At 37.3% G+C, this 18,060-nt stretch overlaps 1 protein-coding gene across 3 annotated transcripts in view; it reads right to left on the reverse strand.

Moving 5' to 3' along the window:
* Positions 1 to 18,060, reverse strand: part of SNX4 (sorting nexin 4) — a gene marked incomplete at both ends in the record, with an annotated part of 62,859 nt that overhangs the window by 37,410 nt on the left and 7,389 nt on the right. For 2 of the 3 annotated variants that reach the window (XM_082839988.1, XM_082839987.1), the window contains 4 exons: positions 5,176 to 5,223; positions 5,691 to 5,840; positions 5,918 to 6,053; positions 11,080 to 11,201. In XM_082839988.1, coding sequence (XP_082696114.1) covers positions 5,176 to 5,223; positions 5,691 to 5,840; positions 5,918 to 6,053; positions 11,080 to 11,201 — 456 coding nt within the window. Of the gene's footprint in view, positions 1 to 5,175; positions 5,224 to 5,690; positions 5,841 to 5,917; positions 6,054 to 11,079; positions 11,202 to 14,228; positions 14,310 to 18,060 lie in introns of those variants that run through there. The other variant, XM_082839989.1, reaches the window with a different exon arrangement.

The raw sequence follows: 18,060 nt of genomic DNA on the forward strand, positions 1-18,060 counted from the left end.
ACTTTAATCTTCTTTGTTCATTCCTGTAACCCCAATGCCTCCCAATGCCTGGCACAAGAAAAACATGCGATAAGTATTGGCTAAATGAAAAAAATAACCCCGACTATTCTACAGCCCCAATTTAACTTCCTTTCCCATGTTCTTTAATCCCCACCTCTCCTTCCCTTTCCAATTACTATTACATACTTTACTTTCCTTGTCCTAGACCTTGTCTTTCCTTTATTTCATTTTCAGGTTCTTCCCCCAAACCTTGCCTAGTAAACTATTACCAGCTTGCCCTCTCTCTAACATTCTTCCTTTACCCGCTAGGTTGACTCCACTGCAGGTTCCTCACTATTCAGGTCTCAGCTCAAATGTTCTCTCTTCAACCATGTGATGCAGTTTGCCCAGGACAGTCCTGGCTTACACCTGTTGTCCCTAATCTAATTATTAGCAGACCCCCTTTTTATTCTCAAAAGTGTCCCCATTTGAACAATAACTTTTATTGTCACCTATCTCAAAATAACCCCTAGAAAAAAATCCCTGCTGTCATAATCTCTCACAGTAATGACTGTTTCACTTTATATCACCTATAACTTTCAAAGTATCTTAAATAAATGTTAACTTAAAGTCTCCAACTACTTACAATACAAACTCCATAAGAACATGGGGATAATGAATGTTTCCAGCGTATTCGCTGTTGTATCCACAGCACCTAGAAGGGTACCTGACAGTCTGTAGGCACCCACCATTGGGAATCTCCAGGATTAGCAGAGATCCTAAAGGCCCAGATCTCTCTGGCAGTCCCTGCTCCAAGCAACAGACAGGGTTCTGGATTCTTCTGAGTCAGCCTAAAATCATTTAAGGTTTGGGCATATGGATGACACTTACTTTCATGTAAGTAACTTACTGAGAGAACTGAGTTAAAATGATATTACTTTAAACTAAAGTATTGGGTGGAGGACTTCCCTGGTGGCACAGTGATTAAGAATCCGCCTGCCAATGCAGGAGACATGGGTTCGAGCCCTGGTCCGGGAAGATCCCACATGCCACAGAGCAACTAAGCCTGTGTGCCACAACTACTGAGCCTGTGCTCTAGAGCCCGATGAGCGACAAATACTGAGCCCGCGAGCCACAACTACTGAAGCCTGCATGCCTACAGCCCATTCTGTGCAACAAAGAGAAGCCACCACAATGAGAAGCCCTCACACTGCAACAAAGAGTAGCCCCTGCTTGCCGCAATTAGAGAAAGCCTGCGCACAGCAAAAAAGACCCAACGCAGCCAAAACTAAAATTAATTAATTTTTTTAAAAAGAGGGAACTGAAAACAGACAAATACCATATGATTATTTAAAATAAATAAATAAATAATAAAGTATTGGGTGGGCCAAAAGTTTTGTTCGGTCTTTTCCGTAAGATGGCTCTAGTAGCACTTAGCTGTCTTTAACTTCATTCGAAACAATTTTGTTAGACTGTATGTGACAGCTGTCATATCAGCAAGCATTTAAAAAAAGACTTGGGCTTCCCTGGTGGCGCAGTGGCTGGGAGTCTGCCTGCCGATGCAGGGGACACGGGTTCGTGCCCCGGTCTGGGAAGATCCCACATGCCGCGGAGCGGCTGGGTCCGTGAGCTATGGCCGCTGAGCCTGTGCGTCCGGAGCCTGTGCTCCGCAATGGGAGAGGCCACAGCAGTGAGAGACCCGCGTACCGGAAAAAAAAAAAAAAAAAAAAAAAGACTTAACAAAATTGGTGAATTTTTGTGTAGCAATTTTAATACTGAAGATGGAAGAAAAAAAGCATTTTCGGCATATTATGCTTTATTATTTCAAGAAAGGTAAAAACACAACTGAAACGCACAGAAAGTTTTGTGCAGTGTATGGAGAAGGCGCTGTGACTAATCGAACATGTCAAAAGTGGTTTGTGAAGTTGTGTGCTGGAGATTTCTTGCTGGACAGTGCTCCACGGTCGGGTAGACCAGTTCAAGTAGACAGCGATCAAATTGAAACAATAATTGACAACAATCAACATTATACCACCATTAAGTCACTTTCTCGAGTTCCTCATCTAAAAAACTGGAATAATATTAAACTAACCTCAAAGGTACTGAGGCAACTGTCAGCAAAAAAACATGACCGTGTATTAGAGTACAGTGCTTAAGCACATAGTAAACATTTAATGTTAATGATATTCAGATAAGATACTGCTTTAGGTTCTAACTTTTTTCTTTTTTTTTTTTACCAATTTTGATAATCTTCTAAAATTATCTTCCCTAAAAATATTCTTATCTGTCATCTTACAGCAATGGTTCTTAAGTTTTAGGCTCGTGGGAATCAATATGTCTGGAATGAACTCTAGGATTCAGTATTTTGAACAAACAGTCCCAGCAAATTGAGACTCATGAAGCCAACTGACCACATTTTAAGAAACACTGAATTAAAAAAAAGTTTTTTTAATCAAAAAACTAGTTCCACGCTAAAAAAAAGAAAGAAACGCTGAATTATGAGTACTCAGCCAGCAATTCAAACTTTTCTTGAAGCCTCAAGGTAACCACTATAAACAACTAATACTGAATCCACCTGTGACACAGTGAAGCCCTAGGGGTTACATAGGTGTGTGGGGATTTGGCCCCATGCCAGAGGCCTCCATACTGCAGTGTCTGACTCTCAGATCACTGTTACCCTTTACTAGCAGGCTCAGCTGTCAATTTCACTATTGTAACAGTGTGCCTGTCTCCGGCAGTATTCACTTTTAGACCTCTTAAATTTTCTTCTAATATGCTGTAGCCTAGAAAACAGATAGCCAAGTTTATTTGAATAACTATAATAAAATTAAGTGGGGGGCTTCCCTGGTGGCGCAGTGGTTGAGAGTCCGCCTGCCGATGCAGGGGACACGGGTTCGTGCCCCGGTCTGGGAGGATCCCGCATGCAGTGGAGCAGCTGGGCCTGTGAGCCATGGCCGCTGAGCCTGCACGTCCGGAGCCTGTGCTCCGCAACGGGAGAGGCCACAACAGTGAAAGGCCCGCGTACCGCAAAAAAAAAAAAAAAAAAAAAAAAAATTAAGTGGGTACTATCTGAAAGGACCAAAGTATATCTGTAAGTACTATAGTAAGTTATGTTACATCCATTTGAACATCTCAGAAGTCAGTTCTAAATACCCCCTTTCAACTGTGATTGGGTTAGTTGTAACTGCCAAATACATGACCTCCAGATAAGTGAAATGTGTGTCTTTCTCTCTCTATCTCTCGGACAACCTCACATACGTTTGTATGTATGCATGCACGTACGGGTGTGTATGTGTAGTCCTAAAAGGTCCCATTTCACTTCCCTGGTGGCACAGTGGTTAAGACTTCATGCTCCCAACGCAGGGGGCACAGGTTTATTCCCTGGTCAGGGAACTAGATTCCACATGCATGCCACAACTAAGAGTTCACATGACACAACTAAGGGGCCGGCGAGCTGCAACTGAGGAGCCCGTGAGACACAACTAAGGAGCCCACGGGCCACAACTAAGGAGCCCATGTGCCGCAACTAAGACCCAGCACAACCAAATAAATAAATAAATATTTTTTTAAAAAACCCTGCTTCTTTAAAAATAAGTCCCAATTCCTTGCATGGGTCTCCAAATTCTCCCCATACATTTTATGTCTGGTCCATTTCATTTAAATTCTGACTTTTCAAATTATTGTGTACAGAGTATTACCTTTCAAAGATTTTATGAAAGTGAAACTAAGATTTCACCAAGGCTACCCAAATACAAAACATTGTATCTAAACACTTAAATAGCACCTACACACAAGATTCAAAGCACTCCGTAAAGAGCATAGTCTATATGGATGAAGAAATTTAGGAGTTTTCTCAAGGCCACCCAAGTTATGGCCAAAAACTGAGTTAAGGACAAACAACTGATAACTAGTTACTAAACTAATGACTAAATCAATGACGAAAATTTTTTAAATTTTCTCTTTATATAAAGAGATATCACTAAAAATATATATTTTAGTTTGCTCTTTTCTTTATTACTGGCTCCTAAGAAATCTTGGACTAGTTCTCAGAAAATTCTATCAAAATATAAATAATTTTTTAAAGTTTAAAGTTATTTCAAACCATCTCTAAACCAAAATTCCAGCATTCTCTCTGAGCACCATAATGAATTATAGCCAAGAAAATACTAATTTTTTCATGTTATCTGCCAACAATATATTTATAAGTTAAAATTGGTTTATGACAGAATTAGATACTTGATTATATTTTCTGTGCAGACAAAAAATTTTCTCTTGTCTTTTTATGTTAAAATTAAAATACCTATATACCAATGCATAAATCTCTAGGGGGTGTTCTTAAAATTACTGTAAAGACATTTTGTTCTTGTCGCCTAGACCTACTGAGTTTTGTTACTGCATTATCATGTGAATTGTTTATCAATTTATATATTATATCAATTTATATTACTTTTTCTTCTTACCTATTCAGTTTACACAAGAGATGAAAACTTTAAAAAATTTGCAAGCACCAGTGTTAAATTACTTTTGGGAACAAGAGGGAGAACAGAGTGGAGTTAGGGTGGCCATCTTATGACCAACATGCTCTTTAATTTTTAGATAACAGTTCCATTCCCAGACACTAATTCTAATGAACGAATATGAAAAGCTGTCAAAATCTAATTGGGCCTGTATTACTAACAGATGCTAATACAAAATGAATCCTATGCCCACTCAAAACTGGCCATGTCCCAGTAGACAGAAGAAGCATGACTAATGGTTCATCTTCTAGTCTGCTAAGACTGGAAAACCCAAGATCAATTCTTCAGAAGTGTCTTTCCTATTTAATAGAGTGAGCAATTTTGGGGGCACCACCGATAGTGGCAGTGATAAGGACAGCGGGAAGAAAAAAATATACAATGTATAATATGACTAAACCGTGGGAAAAATCTATAGCCTGTCTCTAAATTACTGCTTCAAAATCTTCTTTCCCAATAGAATTAAACTCATAAATATGCCCATTATAGTCTCACTATTAACAAAAATTACACCAATAAAAAATACACTGCATTGTTTCTTTAAAAACTTTAAATGATATTAGATGCAAGGTCAATTTCCAACATTCGCTCATTCAATAAACAGCAAGTACCCATTAAGTGCATGGCACTGCTAGGAACTGTAGAGGAATGTAACAAATTATTTCATGCAATTTATCCTTACCTTCAGCTGAAATCCAGTTTCATTCACAGTCTCCTTCCAGTTACCTTCCTAAAAATTACAGTTAATTTTAGATATCATTGCAAAATAGCCCATAAGGAATATTCCAAATTAAATATCTATCGTTCTGTTCTTCTTTCAGGGGAGATGGGAGAGAAAGGTTAAAAAAGAATTCCTTTCACTGCAAAATTAAACATACAATCCAGATTCCAAAAGATTACCAAAGATGGACTCAAGATTTTATAGACCTGGGCTTCAAAAAACTAAAGGCTAATTCTGATACCATTTAAGTGATACCAAAAAGTACCATCTTTAGTATCTTTAAGTATAAAAATGTTAGCCAAAAGAATGATGTAGTTTACTTTGGAAATTCAAAACAGAACAAACCACGAAATGCATTAAATGCATTAACAAAGCTGCTCCAAAAGGATCCTTAAGAATAAGCATTCCACAATTTAAAATTTAAAAGATCCCAAGTCAAATGAATTTTTTTAGAAGACTAAATAAAAGAAAAATACCTGTGTTAAAAACAAATAGAAGATTTTGTCTCTACAAAGGGTGGGATGTGAAGCAACTCTCAAGAGGAAGTTTTCTAAACCAATTCGACGTCTTTCCACAAAATCCGGGTCCATGTTGTCAGCAGAGAGTTTATGCCAAACGAATTCTGCCTAGATAAACAAAACAACCATGAAGAATAGTCTCAATGCTAAATACTTCTGAACTATACTGCCATTTCACTTCTTACCCTTTTTTCTGGTAAAGGTGGCACAACAATATGCGGATAGTAAACTAAAAGGTAGTTTCTCAACAACTCAAATTCACTATACCGCCTCCATAGTGAGTCTGTTAGGACACTCTGACCATCAATATGTTCAACTGACCTGAAAAAGACAGAATAAGATTTCTAGTGTTGTTTTAAAAATACAAATGCATGCACACGACCTCCTTTAAAACTGATAACTCCATTCCTTTAAAACTGATAACTCCATTTACTGAATGAACCGGACACTGAGTAGAGAATTTTTCATGTATTATTTAATCCCTACAACAAACCTGGTGAAGCAAGGATTACTGTCCCCATTTCACAGATGAGGAAGCAGCTGCACAGTATATGCTTTTCCTACAATCACAAAGATCTGTGGGTAGAGCACTCAGATCCATCTGATTCCCAAGCTTTCACTCCTAACCACTTTCTTCTGTTATAGAAAACCTATTTGAACTCAAGAGAAATAGTCATATTAGGAACATTCTAAAAGCCTCAATATAAAATAATTTGGTTAATGTATAACAGCTGGCTTTCCAATATAGTAAAGTCTGGCTTAGCCAGTGTTTCATTAAAGAAAAAGTATTTTTCACTGCCACAATGAGAGAACAACTCCTGCCACAATGAGGGAATAATATTCATGCCAAAGACGATGACACCAAAAAAACCCTCGATTCAACGTTATAAATGAATCAGATGCATCCAAGTACCTGAAAAAACCCACAAAAGCAAAATGTCAATTAACTCTGAAACAGTGGGGAGAAGGGATGTAAAAATTCAATTCTAGTCTTATCTTTAATATAAAGAGCTGCAGGCAATGCCATGTCTCATCCATATAAAAGTTCAAGTTGGGGGAAAGCTGGGTAAAATCATATAAAGAATATTTGAAATTATTTTGACTATTTACAATTTCTGCTAGCATAATCACTGTTAGACAACATTAGTCTTCTAAACATTATCAGAACCTTCCCATTTTCTAATTGTTTGCTTGAAAATAACTTATAGGCCCTCCAAGAAACACGCATATAACCAAAGTGTGCATCTGTACGTTATGGCATAAAGGCACAGAGGCTAAATCAGTCTTAGAATAAAGTAAAGTCTTGAGAAGATATATATACTGTGTCATGCTCAACACAAGCATTTTAATAATAAATAAATAAAATAATTTATTATTTATTATAATTAAAAAATAATTTTTATATTAAGTTTGCCACTAAATTTATTCATTGCATTATATATTAGAAAAGGAAACATAATAGAAAGGAAACAGAAAAGGAAGCATAATATGAAATTCAAAATGTACAAATGGCTCCCATGGCAAAGATATAGGATTATTAAATCATAATTCATTTTAAAGAGTTGACCTAACCATTAGCTATGACTAATACTATTCTAATTCAGATTTTCAACTTCAGCTGAAAAAATATCTTAGGTTAATATCAAGTTTCAAATTATTTAAAATCATGACCAACAGAACCCACATCTTGCTAATAAGCAAATAAATATAGCCTATAAGCAGTACACCTAAAGGCTGTTAGAAGATCTTTTACAAGTTGATTTTGTTTTTTGTTTTGTTTTAAAGGCCACAAAAGGCAGGGTCTAACAACTGGAAACCACCTAAAAGCATAGGGAAGACTTTCTTTGGACCACAAAACTACCCCATTTATCCAATCATTTAACAAATACTTAATAGCACATAATTGGTTTTACATGCAACATTTAATTTAACCCTCACAATAAAGTAGATAGGATCATCAGCCCTGTTTTACAAATTAGAGGAATTAAGTGAAGACATCATATAGCCTCCCAAGACAACGAGGAATTCTTACCTATTACTATGTACAGTATACTTTATTTTAAAAGGGTTCATACTCTATGAACAGGAAAGCATAAAAACCTCTGGAGAAATTAAAATCAATGACTTTAGCTTCATTCATTCTTAGCCTATTAAACTGTAACACTATAGGCAATTGCTAAATGGACTTTCTACTTGTGTCCAAAGGGTAGGTAGATAAGCTATATGTTAAAGTTCAACTTTTAGTCAATATCAAGGCTCAATAATACTCATATTGTCCAAGACTATCTGAATAATACTGAATTACAGCAAGAATCCTACATGATTAAATTAATAAATTCCAGGGTTCTGTGGTTGTTGAAGGAAAGTTAGCCTTAGGGGTACAGTACTTTCAAAATAATCTATCTAAAAGCAGTGTTTCTCAAAGTGGATATGTACATGATGTGGGGTAGGCAAGAATTTAAGAGAGGGAAAACACAAATCATAAAAGAAAAAAGACAGATAAATTTAACTATCTTAAAATGTAAAGCCTTTATACTTGATAAAACTATGGTCCATGGTCCATCTGCTTCAAAAACACCTGGAATTTTGCTTAAAATGTGTCAATTCCTGGACCCCACCCAAAACTCTGCAGCTTAACAAAATTTCCAAGTGATTCCTATACATTTTAAAGTTTGAGAATCACTGTTTTAAAATAAATGAAATACAATTGTGAAAGTCAACTCAATAATCCTTTTGTGCACCACACATTTACTGATGATCCACTTAAATATTTATCCAGAGTCTAGCTATATTACTCGTGTATGGTCACTTCTAACTCCAAGTTTCAAATTATAATACTCTATTCATTTCAGTCAAGAGTAAACTATAAATCATTCCAGATTATTCAAATCAAGTCTCTTCCAGCAGTAAAACTAGTCAACAGCTAATTTCATTGTTCAATTGGGTGAAGAAATAGGCACATACTAAAAATGTCCTTTTTCGGCGAGCCACAACTAAGAAGCCCATGAGCCGCAACTAAGGAGCCTGCTTCCCGCAACTAAGGAGCCTGCCTGCTGCAACTAAGAGACCTGGGGCAACCAAATAAATAAAATAGAATAAAATAAAAATATCCTTTACAGTTTTAAATTTAAGAATTTACTTAGAAAGCTAGAGCCACGAATTTCTAAAGTATGATTTATTTATTTAGGCTGCACTGGGTCTTAGTTGCGGCATGCAGGCTCTTTAGTTGCGGCATGCAGAATCTTTAGTTGTGGCATGCAAACTCTTAGTTGCAGCATGACTGTGGGATCTAGGTCTCTGACCAGGGATCAAACCTGGGCCCCCTGCATTGGGAGCTCAGAGTGTTAGCCACTAGACCACCAGGGCAGTCCCCTAAAGTATGATTTTTTTTTTTAATAAAGTATGATTTTTTAAAGTGGCTAATTTAACTTAAAAAAAAACTCTCTCATGGGACCATAATTTTTTTTAATTACCTTAAAAAATCTCTCTGATACATACATGTATATATGCATGCCCCAAAACAACCTATTTTTTAAAAGACCCACCTTAGCTCTTTTCCCCAAATTCCTATCGTACACAAATTTTCTCTTCTTTTTGGAAGATTCTTTTTTTCTTTTCTTGTTTTGTTTTCTTTGCTTGTTGTGTGTGTATGTATGTGTGTGTGTAAGAAGGAAGACTATAGTTAAAGAAAGGATTATCAGAATTATTTGTAAACTAAATAACCTTCACCATGATTTTAACTTTCATTTTGGGTAGAACCACAGACCTGGAGAAAACCCTGAAAATGGCACAGGGTTCAGCCCTAAGGCTAGTTTGGTGACGGTGTGGTAAAGCCAATGAAAATGACTAAAAAAACTTTTAATGTATTCATATTAAAACATGGTTGTAACACTTTATCAACTAGGTCTGGTAGTTCTATTGTTTTATTTTAGAAGTTATCAGAAAGTTCTCTCATATCTACTTGTTTTATTTATTTATTTTATTTATTTATTTTTTTCTGCTGTGCCACACAGCATGCAGGATCTTAGTTCCCTGACCAGGGTTCAAACCCACGCCCCCCCTGCACCAGAAGCAGGGAGTCTTAACCACTGGACTGCCAGGGAAGTCCCTCTACTTGTTTTATTTATTTATTTAAATAGATTGATTTATTTATTTATTTTTGGCTGTGTTGGGTCTTCATTGCTGCACACAGGCTTTCTTTAGTTGAGGCGAGCGGGGGCTACTCTTCATCGCGGTGCGCAGGCATGCGGGCTTCGGGAGTTGTGGCACACAGGCTCAGGAGTTGTGGCTCGCAGGCTCTAGAGCACAGGCTCAGTAGTTATGGCACATGGGTCCAGCCGCTCCGCGGCATGTGGGATCTTCCCGAACCTGGGCTCGAACCCATGTCTCCTGCACCGGCAGGTGGATTCTTAACCACTGCACCACCAGGCAAGACCCCCCTCTACTTGCTTTAATTGAAAGTATTTCTGCTCAGTCCACAGAGAGAAAAGACCTTGTCAGTATAGTCTTTACATAAACTGTTTATAATTGGCAAAATAAATTGAGTCTTCCCTTGCTTTGCTCTAGACAAAACAATCTAATTCCTTTAACTTCTTCCTTCTGAGGTAAGACTTTTCTGGTGAGTTGTGATTACACCATGAGCTACTTTATCTTCTTCCTTTTTTTTTTTCGATTACACCATGATTTATTTTATCTTTTCAATTTTACCCCAAGGTCTAAAGCTCCAGTCTCAATCAATTTTTAACTGACTTTAATTTCTCGCCAAAAAAAAAAGATTAAAAATGGGGAATTCCTTGGGAGTCCAGTGGTTAGGACTCCACGCTTCCACTGCAGGGGTCATGGGTTCCATCCCTGGTCAGGGAACTAAGGTCCTGCATGCTGCACAGCTGGCAGGGGCAAAGGGGGGATTTTAATTTCTCTGTAACTCCCAACTCTCCTAAACTGACTTAGGCTGTATTCTCTCCTCCTAGACTTCTTTGTTAACCATCTCCACTTACTTAAGTCCGCTTAATACTTCATACACCTCTGAGAACCTGGTATCTTTTCCCCAAATCACAAAAGGGTTGTATCTAACAACAAGAACTCCACTAAAGCATGTGTCAAGTAACATTCCAGATCCCAAAAGTATTCCAATAACCTTCCCTCTCCCTCCAAAACAAGTACATTAGAACTTAGCTACTAAGAGTACCAGAGTAAAAGACACACCTGTTAACCTGTTAAAAAGTAAAACAGCAAAAATCCCTAAAAAGACAATGACCTGTAAACAATTCCATTATACAACAGAATTTGCATCAATAGCTACCAAAGCTTTTTCTATCTAAACCTAGGCCTAATTCTCATCACTCACCTTGTTTCAATGAGGTAAGCAGTATATGTTTCTTGCATGTTCATGGCATTCCTCCCAGTTCGCTTTTCTGCTTCTGAAACACTAATTTCTATCTTCTTCAACCAAAAATTATTTTCCATCATCTGAATAAAAACAATGGAAGAACAACAACAAAAAACCTTTAAAATGATATTGAAAACACCCTAGCTATTTTAATAAAATCCATTATTAGTACATATTTCGGGCTACTTTTTTATACCTCTTAAGTTGCTAGGGGTTGCTAAATGATATCAGCAAATGCCATGCCTCTTTTTATCAGCATACTGTAGCACATTAAACTTTTCCAGAAGCCATTTTAACAAGTGCCATATTAATTATTAAAATGTAGGCAAGATTATAAGAAAAAAAATTAAGATAAAATGTAGACATTTCACACAGTAACCAAGAATAAACCTATATAGAAATACACATGAAAAAAATCTAAAAACACTATATACAAAGACAAATGATGCTCAATACTGATATCTAATCTTTTTTTAATATTTATTTATTTATTTGGCTGCGTCGGGTCTTCATTGAGCCATGTGGGATCTTTTGTTGGGGTGCTCATTGTGGCGTGCGGGCCCTTCCTTGAGGTGCATGGGCTCTTCCTTGCGATGCACAGGCTTCTCTCTAGTTTTGCTCTCTCGTTGTCGCGTGGGCTCCAGAGCACGTGGGCTCTGTAGTTTGTAGCATGCAGGCTAAGTTGAGGCGCACAAGCTCAGCAGTTGTGGCGCACAGGCTTAGTTGCCCTGAGTCCCCTGTACTGGAAGGCAGACTCTTTACCACTGGACCACCAGGGAAGTCCCTGATATCTAATCGTTTTATTTTACCAAAGTCAAATCTCTATCTCAAATATAAAATACTACATATATGGCAAAATGTGAGATTTTTAGCAGGCAGGTTAAAAAAAAAAGCAGGAGTCGTCACATATTTAACCATAAATTTGCCTAAACTTTTTTTTTTTTTAATTTATTTTTGGCTGTATTGGGTCTTCATTGCTGCGTGCGGGCTTTCTCTAGTTGCAGCGAGCAGGCGCTACTCTTTGTTGCAGTGCCCAGGCTTCTCACTGAGGTGGCTTCTCTTTGTTGCAGAGCATGGGCTGTAGGTGCGCGGGCTTCAGCAGTTGTAGCATACAGGCTCAGTAGTTGTGGCTCACAGACTCTAGAGCGCAGGCTCAGTAGTTGGGGTGCACAGGCTTAGTTGCTCCATGGCATGTGGGAGCTTCCTGGACCAGGGCTCGAACCCGTGTCCCCTGCATTGGCAGGTGGATTCTTAACCTCTGTACCACCAGGGAAGTCCCTGCCTAAACTTCTTGGCAGCGATTAACAGGCTCCACTGTGAGAAAGCAGGTTTTCCTATTTTTTTTTTAAATATTGCTTTTATTTATTTATTCATATTTTTATTGAAGTATAGTTGATTCACAAACTTGTTTTAGTTTCTGGTGTACAGCAAAGTGATTCAGTTATATGTATATTCTTTTTCATACTCTTTTCCACTATGGTTTATTAGAGAATAATGAACATAGTTCCCTGTGCTATATACAGTAGGACCTTGTTTATCTGAGACAGCAGGTTTTAAGAACAGGAGACTTCTTTCTTTTCTGCTAGATCATCCCAAGGTCTGTATCAAAGCACCAAAGAAAATGACAAAGACATCACAGGTGGTTCACAGGCTCTTTCTGTAGGAAGTGTGCCACTGAAGAAGGGTCTTGAATATATCCAAAGTAACTCCAAATTAAACAAGAAAGACACAGTGAGACCATGCGATAACTGCTATGCTTTGGTTTTTTTCTCCCTTGCTCACTTTTAAAGTTCAGTTGGTTTTAATTAAAAACTCTGTACTATATTAAAACTGGGGTTAGTCTGTGAAGAAGAGATATAAGTAAAAAGATGGATACACCAAAAGTTTAAAGAAAAATATGCATGCAGTAAAACCCATGATGATACTCTATACAGAAAATTAAACCTGTGTACTATGAAGAGAAAATAAGCTATGTGACAGTACACAAAATTAAATCAGTGATGAATAAAGATGACACACTTAGGACGTACCGCCAAAAATGTTAAAGAAAAATGGAGGAGGTAAAAATGCTAAAATTAAGACAGAGAAGAGCCAACCCAAAACAGAACAAAAACGAAAACAAAAACCACTCTGCTGTCAAACAAGACACTTTTATAAAATGTAAGTTTTATGTTTATGTACTAAAAGAGAAAATAAGACAGGAGAAAATCATTCAATTAAAAGAAAGCTCAAAAAATTACATAAGCACAAACCACTCAACGTCAGGGTTATGAAGCCCTCACTGGTTGAGATTATACATATAAAAAATTTGGGCCCACAGCCAAGCACTGATTTACCATCACGTACTCCAGTGAAAAATTCTCTGAATTCTGGAAGCACATAACTGATAAAGCAAATTATTTCCCAGCCAAAAATATAATGCATGTGAGTCATAAATTTACCCCATTATGCCATCCAATTACACAGAAGGAAAAAATAAAAGAATAAAATCAACTATCATAAAAACTAAAGACTGGCATACAACAATACCAGCACGGTTTGGAAGATGATATAAAATTGCTTACCCTGTCATACTAAAGTACAAACAATGCCAAGAATAACACAACTAATACCATAATTGTTAAAAGGACACATTCAAAATATTGAGAAAACTTGGTAACTGGAAGATGGGACCCGGAGTGTGTTTTAAAGAGAGACATAATATATTATTTTTTTTAATTGAAGTATAGTTGATTTATAATGTGTGCTAGTGAGACATGACATTTTAGATGTATTAAAAGGGGACTTCTCATTAAAGAACATCACTAAAGAGTGATGCTACACTCACATCCTACACTTACATTCAAAGGAATAACATCCCAAATGTAGATGCTTGATATGTGAATCACTACTTTCTACCTAACTTAAGACCAAATAAATATAGAAGATGCACATATTTAAAAGGCTGATGAAATTCTTTATTTTCAATTCAGTGAGTAAAAATGAATATAATCAACTTTAAGTTTTTAAAATGTTGCAAACAGTGAAACAGTACAAGCAAGCATAAAACAGATAACAGTGATAAAAGGAACAATAAGAAATTATTAATTCAATAACTGAATATTTACTGAGTATCTATCAATACAATGACAGTCCTTAGGAATGGGAAGATAACTGAGAAAAGGTGCCTGAGTTCAGTGGTTCACTGCTTGCCTGAGGAATTCTCACCATCTAGTAGCTAATGTTCATCTGTGGCGTCCTTTAGGATTAAAGACAAAATGAAGACAAATGACAACCTTAATATAACACCTTTCAGGACTGTAGATGAAAAGAGTTGGTGTATCTATAGCACTCATTTAGTTAATCTTATTTAAATCACACAAGAAAGAAAATCTATCACATTCACTGTTATACTACAAATTATGGGGAAAAGATAAAATTAAAACAGTCCAAAAAACAAAAAACAGGCAGATGGAGATGAGCATGGAGCTAACTCAGAAGAATAAGAATGCAAAGAAAGAAAAATAAGTAGCAAAAAATAAAATAGAATTCTAGGCTGTAAAACTGACACTGCAAAAAAATCAAAACAGTAAGATGGTAAGCTCTCCCAAAATGGTAATGAAAAAAAGACCCACAAAAAGTGAAAATGGGGCTTCCCTGGTGGCGCAGTGGTTAAGAATCTGCCTGCCAATGCAGGGGACATGGGTTTGAGCCCTGGTCTGGGAAGATCCCACATGCCGCAGAACCACTAAGCCCGTGAGCCACAACTACTGAGCCTGAGCGTCTGGAGCCTGTGCTCCACAACGGGAGAGGCCGCGACAGTGAGAGGTCCACGCACCGCGATGAAGAGTGGCCCCCGCTCGCCACAACTGGAGAAAGCCCTTGCACAGAAGCAAAGACCCAACACAGCCAAAAATAAAAATAAATAAATTAAAAAAAAAAAAAAGTGAAAATGATGAAAGATGATTTTAGAAAAAGGAAAACTAAGAACCAATGCTTAAATAATAGAAGTTCTTGAAGAAGAAATCAGAAGAAACAGAACAGAGATAATAATCTGTATAACTAAAAAGGAAACCAACAAAAATCCTTTCTGGATTGAAAAAATTTTTTCTACAGCTCCAAACTGAAAGGCATGTGGTCCACGTATAATGATTTAGAAAATTAAATATCTTCAGCATACAGGAAAAAATCCTAGATCATTCCAATAGATGCAGAAAAAGCTGTCAACAAAATTCAATACCCACTTATGATAAAAACCCTCCAGAAAGTAGGCAGAGAGGGAACCTCCCTCAACATAATAAAGGCCATATATGACAAACCCACAGCAAACATCGTTCTCAATGGTGAAAAACTGAAAGCATTTCCTCTAAGATCAGGAAAAAGACAAGGTTGCCCACTCTCACCACTATTATTCAACATAGTTTTGGAAGTTTTAGCCACAGCAATCAGAGAAGAAAAAGAAATAAAAGGAATCCAAATCAGAAAAGAAGTAAAACTGTCACTGTTTGCAGATGACAGGATACCATACATAGAGAATCCTAAAGATGCTACCAGAAAACTACTAGAGCTAATCAATGAATTTGGTAAAGTAGCAGGAAACAAAATTAATGCACAGAAATCTCTTGCATTCCTATACACAAATGATGAAAAATCTGAAAGAGAAATTAAGGAAACATTCCCATTTATCACTGCAACAAAAAGAATAAAATACCTAGGAATAAAACTACCTAAGGAGACAAAAAACCTGTATGCAGAAAATGATAAGACACTGATGAAAGAAATTAAAGATGATAAAGATGGAGAGATATACCATGTTCTTGGATTGGAAGAATCAATATTGTGAAAATGACTATACTACCCAAAGCAATCTACAGATTCAATGCAATCCCTATCAAACTACCAATGGCATTTTTCACAGAACTAGAATCAAAAATTTCACAATTTGTATGGAAACACAAAAGACCCCGAATAGCCAAAGCAATCTTGAGAAAGAAAAACAGAGCTGGAGGAATCCAGCTCCCAGACTTCAGACTATACTACAAAGCTACAGTAATCAATACAGTATGGTACTGGCAGAAAAACAGAAATGTAGATCAATGGAACAAGATAGAAAGCCCAGAGATAAACCCACGCACATATGGTCACTTTATTTTTCATAAAGGAAGCAAGAATATACAATGGAGAAAAGACAGCCTCTTCAGTAAGTGGTGCTGGGAAAACTGGACAGCTATATGTAAAAGAAGGAAATTAGAACACTCCCTAACACCATACACAAAAATAAACTTCAAATGGATTAAAAACCTAAATATAAGGCCAGACACTATCAAACTCTTAGAGGAAAACATAGGCAGAACACTCTGACATAAATCACAGCAAGATACTTTTTGACCCACCTCCTAGAGAAATGGAAATAAAAACAAAAATAAACAAATGGGACCTAATGAAACTTCAAAGCTTTTGCACAGCAAAGGAAACCATAAACAAGACCAAAAGACAACCCTCAGAATGGCAGAAAATATTTGCAAATGAAGCAACTGAAAAACGATTAATCTCCAAAATTTACAAGCAGCTCATGCAGCTCAATATCAAAAAAAAAAAAAAAAAACCCAATCCAAAAATGGGCAGAAGACCTAAACAGATATTTCTCCAAAGAAGATATACAGATTGCCAACAAACACATGAAAGGATGCTCAACATCACTAACCACTGGAGAAATGCAAAATCAAAACTACAATGAGGTATCACCTCACACCAGTCAGAATGGCTATCATCAAAATATCTACAAACAATAAATGCTGGAGAGGGTGTGGAGAAAAGGGAACCCTCTAGCACTGTTGGTGGGAATGTAAATTGATACAGCCACTATGGAAAACAGTATGAAACTTCTTTAAAAAACTAAAAATATGGGCTTCCCTGGTGGCGCAGTGGTTGAGAGTCCGCCTGCCGATGCAGGGGACACGGGTTCGTGCCCCGGTCCGGGAAGATCCCGCCTGCCGCGGAGCGGCTGGGCCCGTGAGCCATGGCCACTGAGCCTGCGCGTCTGGAGCCTGTGCTCCACAACGGGAGACGCCACCACAGCAGTGAGAGGCCCGCGTACCGCAAAAAACAAAAACAAAAAACTAAAAATAGAACTACCACACGACCCAGCAATCCTAGTACTGGGCATATACCCTGAGAAAACCACAATTAAATAAGAGTCATGTACCAGAATGTTCACTGCAGCTTTATTTACAATAGCCAGGACATGGAAGCAACCTAAGTGTCCATCGACAGATGAATGGATAAAGAAGATGTGGCACACATATACAATGGAATATTACTCGGCCATAAAAAGAAACGAAACTGAGTTATTTGTAGTGAGGTGGATGAACCTAGAGTCTGTCATACAGAGTGAAATAAGTCAGAAAGAGAAAAACAAATTCCATATGCTAACACATATATATGGAATCTAAAAAAAAAAAAATTGTTTTGACGAACCTAGGGGCAGGACAGGAATAAAGACGCAGACATAGAGAATGGACTTGAGGACATGGGGAGGGGGAAGGGTAAGCTGGGACGAAGTAAGAGAGTGGCATGGACATATATACACTACCAAATGTAAAATAGCTAGCTAGTGGGAAGCAGCTGCATAGCACAGGGAGATCAGCTTGGTGCTTTGTGACCACCTAGAGGGGAAGGATAGGGAGGGTGGGAGGGAGACGCAAGAGGGAGGGGATATGGGGATATATGTATACGTATAGCTGATTTACTCTGTTATACAGCAGAAACTAACACAACATTGTAAAGCAATTATACTCCAATAAAGATGTTAAAAAAATCCTAAGAAGATTAAGGCAGAAAAATAAAAAACAAGACCACTATAAAAGAATAAAGACCAGATTTGTCCTAGATTTCACAATAATAAAGTCCAAATGACAAAGAAGCATCACGCATACAGGACATGCTTGAAATATTATAAAA

The sequence above is a fragment of the Leucopleurus acutus genome, assembly GCF_964270905.1.
Source record: "Leucopleurus acutus genome assembly, chromosome: 5".
Taxonomy (NCBI): Eukaryota; Metazoa; Chordata; class Mammalia; order Artiodactyla; family Delphinidae; genus Leucopleurus; species Leucopleurus acutus.